Source organism: Strix aluco, chromosome 6 (genome assembly GCF_031877795.1).
Source record: "Strix aluco isolate bStrAlu1 chromosome 6, bStrAlu1.hap1, whole genome shotgun sequence".
In the NCBI taxonomy this organism is placed as follows: domain Eukaryota; kingdom Metazoa; phylum Chordata; class Aves; order Strigiformes; family Strigidae; genus Strix; species Strix aluco.
The window spans coordinates 31,412,657-31,424,691 of record NC_133936.1 but is presented as its reverse complement, the minus strand read 5'-3'; the positions used below and the strand labels follow the sequence as shown (position 1 = coordinate 31,424,691).

At 42.1% G+C, this 12,035-nt stretch overlaps 1 protein-coding gene across 3 annotated transcripts in view; it reads left to right on the top strand.

The window, feature by feature from the left end:
• The window catches only part of SPATS2L (spermatogenesis associated serine rich 2 like), a 155,111-nt gene that overhangs the window by 138,745 nt on the left and 4,331 nt on the right, over positions 1-12,035 (top strand). For all 3 annotated transcript variants that reach the window (XM_074829521.1, XM_074829522.1, XM_074829523.1), the window contains 3 exons: positions 7,077-7,135; positions 9,070-9,179; positions 9,731-9,833. In XM_074829521.1, the coding sequence (XP_074685622.1) occupies positions 7,077-7,135; positions 9,070-9,179; positions 9,731-9,833 (272 nt within the window). The remainder of the gene's footprint in view (positions 1-7,076; positions 7,136-9,069; positions 9,180-9,730; positions 9,834-12,035) is intronic.

Below are 12,035 nucleotides of genomic sequence, written 5' to 3'. Positions count from 1 at the left end.
GGGATTGGGTTTTATATTTACATTCTCATCACATCATTCTAGTTCCTTGTGCTGTAAGTTTGACAGGGACGATTCTGGCTTTTGGGTTGAGGTGGGGGATTCTTTTGTGAAATATGCAATTGTCTTAGAGGTTCTTATCAGTTGTCTTTTTTCACCCCGCCTGTGGGTCAGATATGTTCATGCTAGAAGGGAAATGTGTACAGGAAATAAGGCATAATGCTTAAAGACCAACACTGAGCTTATCAGGACTGTCCCATGAATTTGCATGTAATCTCAGCTCAGACATAGCAGAGACAGTAACAGTACTAATGTCCATTAAACTTGCTTGAGTCCGTCAGCAGGTTGTTAACCAGCACAACTTTAAGGAGCTACTGGGGTCTGTTCCAAAGCCCGCTGACAGAGCAAAGTCACTGGAGAATAGTGTGTTGTATTTTTTTTTGAAGCCTAAGCTATCAAACTCCAGCAGTGTTTCACAACTAACTCCCTTCCTCCTGAAAAAAGGACTTGTACCTCAGTGTTCCAGTGTCTCACCTGCTGAACCAGACCCCAGAGGATGCCCATGAAAAAATAGCTCTTTCCCCCTTTTAGAGGAAGAACCCTGCTGTAGTTGTTCAGAATGCCACAGCGGACTGTGTCTTTCTCAGTCTCCAAAACAACATTCATTCTCAAACTATGCACAAAGATGGTTCAGGGGAGAGTGAGGCTTATTAAACACCTCAAGGAGAAAATTGGCATTTTGGGGAGTTTAAAAGGGTTTTGAAAGGACTCACTTGAATTACACTCTTAACGGTAACCTCTGTGCCACGCAGCTGTGGCTTACCTTTGTGAGTTGTGTCAGCATGTTTGCCTCCATGTCAGCTTGGTCTTTTTATTTCCCCATCTCTTCAGGCACAATAGGTTTATCATAATGCCTAGAAGAGGCAGAAGGAAAGAGAAGATTCTGGTCATCTGGAACCCTTGTGATTCTCATCAGTAAAGCTATAAATCAGCCAGCCTGGCAATCTGAAGCAGCTTTTCTGAAGAGGCACTAATAACTTTAATCATTTTAGTGGGATTTTGAGGTATTGCAGCTGACTGAAAATATCTTTTCTTTTTCACTGTGCAAGCACTAAATTTCATGCAGTAAACTAGAGGAAGATTAATTTATTTCCACTAATGTCAGGACAAATTCAGAATTTGTTCTGAGTATAAAACTGTGAAATGAGGCAGCTGTCAGCATTATTTACCCCTGTCATTGCTGTGCTGGCAACTCATTGCAGTTTGGTGTTTGCAGGTCTTTTGCCATTGTATACTAACTAGTGTGAATTCTGCCAGCCTAAGTCCAAGGCACGAGTACCGTCTGTTTGACAAAGAATGGGACACTTGTGCTCTTGCCTTCAGAATCACTTCAGCAAAACAAATCCTAGAGAGCTGCTATCTCTCCTGCTGCATCTCATATCTCTACAGCACAAGCACTGGCTGTGTTCTGGCCCTATTTGCATGTCCTCTACATTAAGCCTCTGCCTTGCTGTGTTCTTTCAACAAAATCATCTCCTTCCTGAACCCCACATCAAAATTTTGTCTGGATGTTAAAGTCAAACAGTGCTGAATCATGTGCTCCAAACTACAGATATTCACCTGCAGTGAACAATGATATGGTGCTGATAGCTAGAGTTTGGTACCCAGGTCCCGATCCTGAAAAAGTGAGGGGAAAAAGAAGAGGTGTAGCAAAGGGAAACAAAAAGAAAGAGGTATTAGTGTCACTCTGTTTTGGCTCCAGCATCAGTCACAAAGACTCACTTGATTCAGATCTGTCCTTGAGCCTGGTCAATGAGAGAGGGGATTTGAGTTCCAGTATTTGCTCCAGGGAGTATTATAAATGCATCATAAAAAACTGAACACCTATAGTAGAACTGACAAATACTACTACATCAGGGGATCCTGTGGACTCATGGTTAGGGCATGGACTCAGGTATGTTGAGAGGGAAGCGATGGTGCTGAGTTGTGTGTTTGTCACAGGAGTCTCAAATGGTATATGGAATATATTTGAGTGCTGATGTTGAAGGAGAAGGAATGGCTGATGCCTGATAGAATGTTAGTCCAGGGAGTAATCAGAAAAAATTGAGAAGGGTATGACCTCTCCAGAACCTCAGCTATAGAAGCATGTTTATGATTTTAACTCTGGTTCCTAACATCTATAGAAGACCCAAGAGAAACAGCATAATTAGGGAGGAAGGAATTAGCAGAACACTGTCCCCGAGGTGTCTTTAGATCTGAAATACATTCTGTTCCTTGCTCTGCTAGAGGCCAAATCTGCTGATACATGAGTGTGCAGAAAGTTCCTATAGCACCCAGTGTCCAGTTGTCCACAGCACACTGATGGCTGCAGACTGTGCACGGGAGTGTACTGGCTTGTTATAACATTGGTATCAAGTGGACCCTAAGAAACATTGAAAGAAAATGCATTCCCAGGAGGTATTGCTGAGCCAAGCTTTGAGCATTCTCAATTCTTACGCCCGTATTTAAGAAGGGTCAGAAGGATGATCCGGGAAATTACAGGCCTGTCAGCTTGACTTTGGTGCCCAAGAAGCTGATGGAGCAGCTTATCCTGAGTACCATCACACAACACATGCAGGACAACCAGGTGATCAGGCCCAGTCAGCATGGGTTTATGAAAGGCAGGTCCTGCTTGACAAACTGATCTCCTTCTACGACAGGGCGACCTGCTTATTGGATGAGGGAAAGGCTGTGGATGTTGTTTACGTTGACTTTAGTAAGGCCTTTGACACCATTTCCCACAGCATTCTCCTGGCAAAACTGGCTGCTCGTGGCTTGGATGGGCACACACTTTGCTGGGTAAAAAACTGGCTGGATGGCCGGGCCCAAAGAGTTGTGGTGAATGGAGTTAAATCCGGTTGGCGGCCGGTCACAAGTTGTGTCCCCCAGGGCTCGGTTTTGGGGCCACTCCTGTTTAACATCTTTATTGATGATCTAGATGAGGGGATCGAGTGCACCCTCAAAGTTTGCAGATGACACCAAGCTGGGTGGAAGTGTTGATCTGCTCGAGGGTAGGGAGGCTCTGCAGAGAGACCTGGACAGGCTGGAGCGATGGGCTAAGGCCAACTGTATGAGCTTCAATAAGGCCAAGTGCCAGGTGCTGCACTTGGGCCACAACAACCCCCAGCAGCGCTACAGGCTTGGGGAGGAGTGGCTGGAGAGCTGCCAGTCAGAGAGGGACCTGGGGGTGTTGATTGACAGCCGGCTGAACATGAGCCAGCAGTGTGCCCAGGTGGCCAAGAAGGCCAATGGCATCCTGGCTTGTATCAGAAATAGCATGGCCAGCAGGGACAGGGAAGGGATCTTACCCCCGTACTCAGTATTGGTGAGGCCGCACCTCGATGACTGTGTTCAGTTTTAGGCCCCTCACTACAAAAAAGGACATTGAATGACTCGAGCGTGTCCAGAGAAGGGCAACAAAGCTGGTGAAGGGTCTGGAGCACATGTTGTAGGAGGAACGGCTGAGGGAACTGGGGTTGTTTAGTCTGGAGAAGAGGAGGCTGAGGGGAGACCTCATCACCCTCTACAACTACCTGAAGGGAGGTTTCAGAGAGCTGGGGATGAGTCTCTTTAACCAAGTAATAAGCGATAGGACAAGAGGGAATGGCCTCAAGTTGCGCCAGGGAAGGTTTAGACTGGATATTAGGAAGTATTTCTTTACAGAACGGGTTGTTAGGCGTTGGAATGGGCTGCCCAGGGAGGTGGTGGAGTCCCCATCCCTGGAGGTGTTTAAGAGTCGGGTTGACTTAGCACTTAGAGATATGGTGTAGTTGGGAACTGTCAGTGTTAGGTTAGTGGTTGGACTGGATGATCTTCAAGGTCTTTTCCAACCTAGATGATTCTGTGATTCAATAATGCTAGCACTATGGTCTGGTCATGATCATCCTATTGAGGCTGAGTAGGGCATTATTCCAGAAAATATGTTAAAACCAGTTAAACTTCTCATGAGTTAAGAAGCTGTTCAGCTTAAGTGGCTCTCCGAGATTCATATGAAAACAGTGGGATCTTAGCAGGAACAAGAGACAAGATTTGATCCATTGCTTTTTCCTTAGTGTTCTTGTCCTTTGTCCTTCTGTATCTGTTAGCATTTAGTTTTCTTTTTGTATTTGTTTTGTCTTTATCTTTTTCTTTCCAACCCAGTTTTCAAGCTTTCTCTCTGTTGTTTTCACTTGTTTATAACTTTGCCAAGTTCTTGATGGAGGAGGAGTTGGTTGGTTTTGCACTGAAGTTCTCTATGTGACTAGAAAGGAATCAAATTGATTCCTACTCCATTTCCTTAATAATTGACCCCTATGTGAACTAAGAAGAAGCATAACATTTCCTAGTGCTGGTTGGCCTATGACATTTCTAAAGAAATGTTAACTTCCCCCATTATTCCATGACATATGGTAGTTCATGATTTCTAAGCTGAGAAATGTGGCCAGATGAGAATTAGTGCGTTCCTTTCCTTTTGTCAGGAGAGAGAGTCCATGTCCTCAGCTGGTATAAGTTAGTACAGCTGCTTTGTCTTCAGGGAAGGGCAACTCTATGAAGATCTGTCTGTTAAAGAAACTTAGTTTATCACAGTAAGTTAGTGTCATATTGACAAAGGCACCAAAGACTTTTTCTCTTGTTTTATTCTTTAGTTTTTACAGTGTTAGTCTGTAGCTACAAGGGAAGTAGTCAAGTGGTTGTTCTTCATCAAATTCATCAGAGTCCTGGCCTGTACTACTTACAACATCCAAACGCTTTTCTGAAATGTTCATCAGAGACCACAATAAAACATTAGGACTGAAAAACTGGCTGGTAATAAATGGGATCTGACTATAGAATATGATAAATATAGGACTGCTACAGTTCTAATTCTGGTATTAAAAGTGTTTTTATTTGGCATCAAAATGTTAAGGGCCAAGCGGTTTAGCAAGGATCTGTTGTTGGAGTGGGAAGAGGACTATCATGGAATGAACTGGGTGAAAATAGAGCTCTGATGAGCTCTCCTGTTGTGAGCTTGTTCCTTGAATATTTTTTCCAGCCAGAAGTTTATATTACCAGTTTAGTACACTAGGGAGGCACTTTTGTAATGGAGACAGCAAAAGCAAAAATGTGCAGACTTTTAAATTTAGGGGAAAATACTGAAGACCATTGAAATCTCTTTTTTTGTGGAGGATAGAAACAGATGAGAACTTACAAGACTCCTTGCAGCCACCTGCTGTGAAAGCCAAGGAAGTTTGTTATACCATGTAGCTACAAAAGCTAATTGAAAATAGATTAATTCTGAAAAGCTATTGCTATTTAGATTAGCAAGCTGGAATCATCACCTGCCTATTTGGCGTCCAAGCTTAATGCTTATGCCTGGAGAATATTGAGGGCCAACTGGAACAAGTGTGTCCTTTCATTGTAAGTGTATGCCTCTTAACTGATTTGCTCTACCATAAAAAAACCTGCTGTTTTATTTCCTATGGTGTGTAAGTCACACTAAATTGATCTGGCAGGCCCAACCAGTATTTTTAGTCTTGTTTATGTGTATGAAACAGAAAAATGTGTTATGCTGCATCCTTTGCCATCAGCCAACCTGCTTCTGTCCCTCTTGTTGGCTATGGGGAGGCAGTGTAAAGGTAGTAGCCTCTCCTCCTCTAAAGGTGGCATGGTTGATTGGTAAAGCCCAAGGGTAGGACTCTGCAGAATTTCTGTTGCAAACCTCCTGTATGAGCTTGGTTAATTTATGAGATGATTTCAAGGAAGGCTGCGTGGCACTTGAACACGTTCTAGCTGCTGAGTTTCTGGTTGAGTCAGCTGTGTATCTGCCATGTTATTCCCTACACTGCCCGCTCCCTAGTCTTTCACTGTTTTAGTCAACAACCCGTCAGTCCTTCTTTCCTATGTAAGTCTTCTGTCTTTGATTGCTGCCCACTGAATTCTGTAGGATCTTTCCTTTCTTGCTTAGGGCATTCTAGGCAAATATTTTGTTCTTGAGTTTTCTACGACATCTTCCTTCTGATGGAAGCTAGTTCACATATAACTCGGTGTCTTCACTGGGTGCAAAAGCTTACGTTTAAGGATGATTTTACTGTAAGGGTTGAGAACTCCAGTCTTCCATTGAGTGCATGCCTAGATTTACTCCTGGTGTTTGACCTACTTTTTGCAATTTCCCCCCAGCTGCTTGAGTTTACTCACATGCAAACATAAACATTAACATTGGTGGTGTTTATTAAATGTGAACATGACTAAGAATAATCCAGTGAGGGGAAAATGGAGTGGCACACCAGAGCACTATCCACTGGAGACCATTCTGCAGTGGTGGTGTTTTCACTGAACAATATCACCAGGCTGACAATGTGAACAATTTACCAGACCCGCTGTCTGCTCTCAGTAGACCCACCTGATGAGTTTGCACTTTGACAGCTTAAAAGCACTCAGACATTGCACAGCAGAGATTTGTGAAAGGAGAGGCACATGAGACCTCTAGGAAGGCCAGATAAAAGTGGAACCACACCTTCCCAGTCCTGGAGAGAATGGGGGGCAAGGAAGTTGACCTCTGTTATAGAGATACATTAATGCTTATTTACATTACAAACCATTTTTTTGTTTACCCTGACATATTTTGCAAGAATATATCTATTTAAGGAAGAGAAAGACCTCTTTCCCCATGGCTTTAATTCTGGTTTATTCTTAATATTGCACTGAGAGCTAAGCTGTATTAACCTGGGTAGCAGCAATGTTGTATCTGGCTTAATTAGGAAAAGACTGCCTAGTTATTTGAGGATTGCTGTGCTCAGACAATTCTGAAGAGGCAAATCAGAGTGACTTCCACATCTGTGCAGAAACACAGACAGGCCAGTGAGATGTTTGTATAAATCAGCATTTTACTAATCAGCATCATACTAATTTTTTGTAGTCAGTTTGCCTAGCTGTTTATTCAGCTTCCATCTTTTAAGTCTTATTAATTTAAAAACTGCCCATAACTAAGGCCTAAGTCTTTGTGTAGTTATAGCTTTTGATTTTGATGGACTTCTAGCATGGATTAAATTGTGGTTTTTTTCTTTCTTTTTTCCCTTTTTTAGCATCATAGACAAAGAAGTGTCATTAATGGCAGAAATTGATAAAGTTAAAGAAGAAGCCAGTAAGTAAAAAAAGTACACAGGGAACTTTTGGAATGGTCATGGAAGCATTTGTTTTGCTTTGCAGAAAATTACACAGTACATAAATTTGGTCAGCAACATTCCAGCATCTTTCATTGTATATGTATACAATCAAGTAAGTCTTTGATGTTCCAGGGTAGTTTCTGGATAGTTTCTATCTATAAGAACTGTGCATCAAAATTTCATTATGAAATTAAGGTAAACCAAAAGTTCATATAAAGTTAGGTGTAAATTATTTATTCCTTCTGCTTAGTTATCAGAGATTTTTGACCACTCTTTTTTTTCTTATTTCTATGGTTTGTCTGTTACTTTGTTTCCATTTCTTAATCACTGCTTGCTTGTATTACATATATGAGTTAGAATACTGGAAATTACTAGGGGAGTGGGTTATTGTGTGGCCTTGCATAGCTTTAAGGGACAGTGATCAAGCTTATGAATCAGAAGAATTAAAAAAAAAAAATCAAAAACCAGATGTTTACTAGAATCTCTTTTCTTAATCTGTGGAAGCTGAACTGATTTCAGGCTTTCATGTCATCTCTGGTTTTTGTATAAGTACGTTTTATATATATATATATATTTCCTTGGGGGGGGGGGGGGGAGGAGGCAAGATGAGCCATGTATTAGGATACCACGATATCTGTCTTATACCCCATCTGAGGTGTGGTAGTCATGGCCCAGTAATCAAGGGGATGTGTTTCAATAGAGAGCACTAAGCAGGAAACTGAAGAGTAACCAAAGTATTGTTAGAATAATGCTTTGCCTGGCAGATGAAAATATCACTGCTATGTATGCGTACAGTCCTTTTATTGATTTCTGAACTTCCAAGAAGGGTCACAAATATGTGTAACATTCTTGAATGCTTCATTTGCATTTAGTACCCTCACTTAGTTCACAAATGTATACTAGTTAAATTTTTATTTTAAAAAGTAGTCTAAGTCCTCCATTGCTAGCTAAGTCTCTTGCAGTTGTATATGTGTGGAAACTAAAAGGTATGAGTTGTTACAGCAAAGATAGGCATTAGTTTGTGTTTGGAATTTTGTATGCTAACATTTCTAGTACTAACATGACACAGATGTGGATTTGGAGTTCTGTGCTATTCTCGGGAGGAGTTGTGGATGGAAACATGTCAGCAGCTTTCTGGTTACCTGCAGAGACCAGGTAGCCATAATCAGCTACAGGACATGCACTCGCTCCCAGGAAAACCAGTGGTACAATTCCCACTGATATCAGCAGATATGGATCTAAGCCCTAACTGCATAAAAAACCCCCACGTTTTGGAAATCCACTGTCCAGGGCTGATGGTATCATAGGGCCCCTTCATTAATCTTGGACAGGTACAGTAGTAATTTTTGTGGAAGTTAAACCTCATTCTTGCCTACAGGCATGCAAAGTGCTGCATTTGCACATGGCAGGTTCTATTTCCCTGCTTTCATGCTGACTCCACAGGTGACACTGTATGGCCCCTGACCTGTCTAACAGTGTAGTTTCTGCTGTCTCTCAAGGCTGTCGTAGGCTTGCAAAATGCTTTTAGGCAGAAAGTTGTTATAGGACTGTAACATGCTAACCAAGATTTACATTATTATTTATTTTCACATCTCTTTGCTGCACCAAAGGACTATTTTACAGTGGGTAATCTTGCTCTTACTGTCAATACTGGGAAAATTTCCAAATATGATTTTTTTTTTTTTTAAATGGGTATTTGGCTGGCATCTCATGCAGAAATAAGTGCCAGTATGAGATGAGATCATATGGTTTGGTTAGTTCCTTCAGCAATGTGGATTCTGACCTTGGGAAGAAACAATATTATCATTACCTAGAATAAGCGTGTGATGTACAGTGTTAATGCCCAAAGAGTAATGAATTACAGAGCAATATACCTTCCTAGCATTAATTATCAACTACTGGTATTTGGCAGTGGAAATCCTGACTGCTCGGCAGAAGAAAGCTGAGGAGCTGAAGAGACTGACAGACCTAGCCAGTCAGATGGCTGAAGCACAACTGTCTGAACTCAGAGCTGAAATTAAGGTCAGGCATTTACTTCTGCTTGGGTATTTTAGCTGTTAGCGTAAATGCCAAGAAAGAGCTGTCATGTTAACATGCCCAGGGTGTTCATTTCTGCTATGGGCCAAAAGGTAACTAACTAGCTTTCCGTGGGAAAAGCATACCTTCTTAAAGCGTTATAGCACCTCTGAGCTGTGTACAGGCACTATCAGAGAAGTGTAAGCTATCGCCTCATAAATGTAGCAGTGGGGAGTTTTACTGTTTATCATTTATGAGAATCCATTAACAAGTAAACCTGATAGCTTCAGGTTCAGTGATCAAACACATATGCTCTGATGAAATGACCCACTTCCCAAGAGTGGCAGTGATCCACCCATCACTGGGCTGAGAGACATGTAACTTGATAAGGATGGGAAATTACTTGGTTCTGCATAGAGATCCTGTATACAGGGCAGGGTCAAGGGTTTGCTGAGCCTTAAAGTGAACTTAAGATAAGTATTGATTGGTTTCTGTACCATCCATATAGTCTTTTGCTCAGAATGCAAATCACTGTTAATTTGTCTGTATTTTTGCAGCACTTTGTGAGTGAACGGAAATATGATGAAGAGCTGGGCAGGTCTGCCCGATTTTCCTGTGATACAGAACAGCTGAAGACCCAAATTCAGCTCTGTGGAGAAAGTAAGTGCTGGTGATTTCTCACACGGAAGTTCTCAGAACACTGTTCCATGTACTTGTTCAGGAAATGCCAGCACAAATAATGGCATGTGTACTGCCAGTGTGTGTGTGTGCAGCAAGCCTGACGTGAACCGTGTATCTGGATGGAGCCGGCTTGCTGAACACACATAAGTCAACTTGACAGTATGCAACACGTTAGACTCACTGTACATGTGCCTCACAGTCCATCTGCATGTGCACAGTGCCCTCTTTGTCAGAGATTTCCAGGTATTTCTCTGATCAGTTGAGTTTTCCATCTAAACAGGATTTCTAAGTGGAAATAATCTGGGGAACACTCAGATTCAATAATCTATGAATAACTAGTAAATGGGAAGCTTCTCTGTGTGAGTATAATGTTATGAGGCCAATTCAGCTCTCTCTTGCTAGGAAGTAACTCCTCAGCTTTATAACATTATTCACTGGGTTTTTCAGGAGCTAAACATAGTCCCAAATGTTCCTGTTTCCAAATCATCTGCCCTTCTGCTTGGGAATTCAGGTTCTTTTTCTCTCCAAGTGTCATGTCCCTGTTGCAAAATACGAGATAGCCTATTTCTCATCTTTGTCATGCTTTTTTTCCCCAAAAAAAAGTAAATGCTATAATGCTTTGCCCCAAATGTCACCCTGTCCCATGATATCCCATCACTCAGGAGAAAAACTCTTAACACAATGCTGAACTAGTGCATCTTGGCAGAAGGAAAACAATTTCGGGAAGAAAAATAATTACTGTTTTCAAGGAGGTATTATAAATAGAAAAAAGAAAAAAAAATTACTCAGTCTGCCAAAATGATCTTCTGACTGCACAGCTAAAGAACTGACTCCTTTGAGGCATAACCAGTTTAATTCATTAGACCATAAGAATTGCTTTTGCAGAACACTTTGAAGATTCATCTAACCCTGTATCCTGTCTCTCATTGAAGCCAACCCAGGATGTTTCAAAGGCATAAGCTTCCCAGTAATACATCTGATTGTTCACAGTCACCTCATAGACCCTATCTCATACCCTGAAGCTTAAGAGATTGAAAATTCTATAAAGATTATCCTGACTAATATAACCACAGCTGCTGCTGGTACAACCATAGACTATTTTTTTAAACTCATTGAACTACTTTCCTAAATAATTTCCAGCTGCAGTTAATTCTGCAAGGTAATTATTTATACCTCCTTTCAGTAAAGTATTACTTAAGCATAGTTCGATGCAGACCTGCTGAAATGAGGTGTTGTGGTTTAACCCCAGCTGGCAACTAAGCACCACCCAGCTGCTTGCTTGCTCCCCTCACAGCAATGGGATGGGGGAGAGAATCAGAAGGGTAAAAATGAGAAAACTCATGGGTTGAGATAAAGACAGTTTAGGTAAAGCAAAAGCTGTGTGCATAAGCAAAGCAAGGAATTCATTCACCATTTCCTATCAGCAGGTGGGTGTTCAGCCATTTTCAGGACAGCCAGGCTCCATCACATGTAACGGTTGCTTGGGAAGACAAACACTATCACTCTGAACATCCCCGTGTTCCTCCTTCCCCCAGCTGTATATGCTGAGCATGACACCACACGGTCTGGGATAGCCCTTGGGTCAGTTGGGGTCAGCTGTCCCGGCTGTGTCCCCTCACAACTCCTTGTGCACCCCCACCCTGCTCGCTGGTGGGGTGGGGTGAGAGGCAGAAAAGGCCTTGACCCTGTGTAAGCACTGCTCAGCAGTAACTAAAACATCCCTGTGTTATCAACACCGTCTTCAGCACAAATCCAAAACACAGCCCCATACTAGCTACTGTGAAGAAAATTAACTATCCCAGCCCAAACCAGCACATCAAGTCAGTGAAGTCAAAAGAACAGCTATTGGCGGGGAAGCAGTGCTGTCTTACAAATGACTGAGAGTGCACTGGCCATCTGAAGAACTTCGCTCTAATCTGCCCTCAGTGACCGTGGATGAGCAATTCATGATGTTGGCATGTCTTTGATAAGAGCTGTTGAGTTCAAAAGATGTTTCTGTTGGAGGATCCTGCAATGAGGCCCATACTCTGCTAGGAGCTGCAAATACCCCTCAAACAGAGATTATACCAGGTCTATAGCTAAAACAGCCAATGTTGAGGGCTTTAACAAAGGCAGTAACCAAAACCACAGAGCTTGTGCAAAGGAAAGCATGTTCTAGCATGAGAAGAGGGTAGGCAGCAT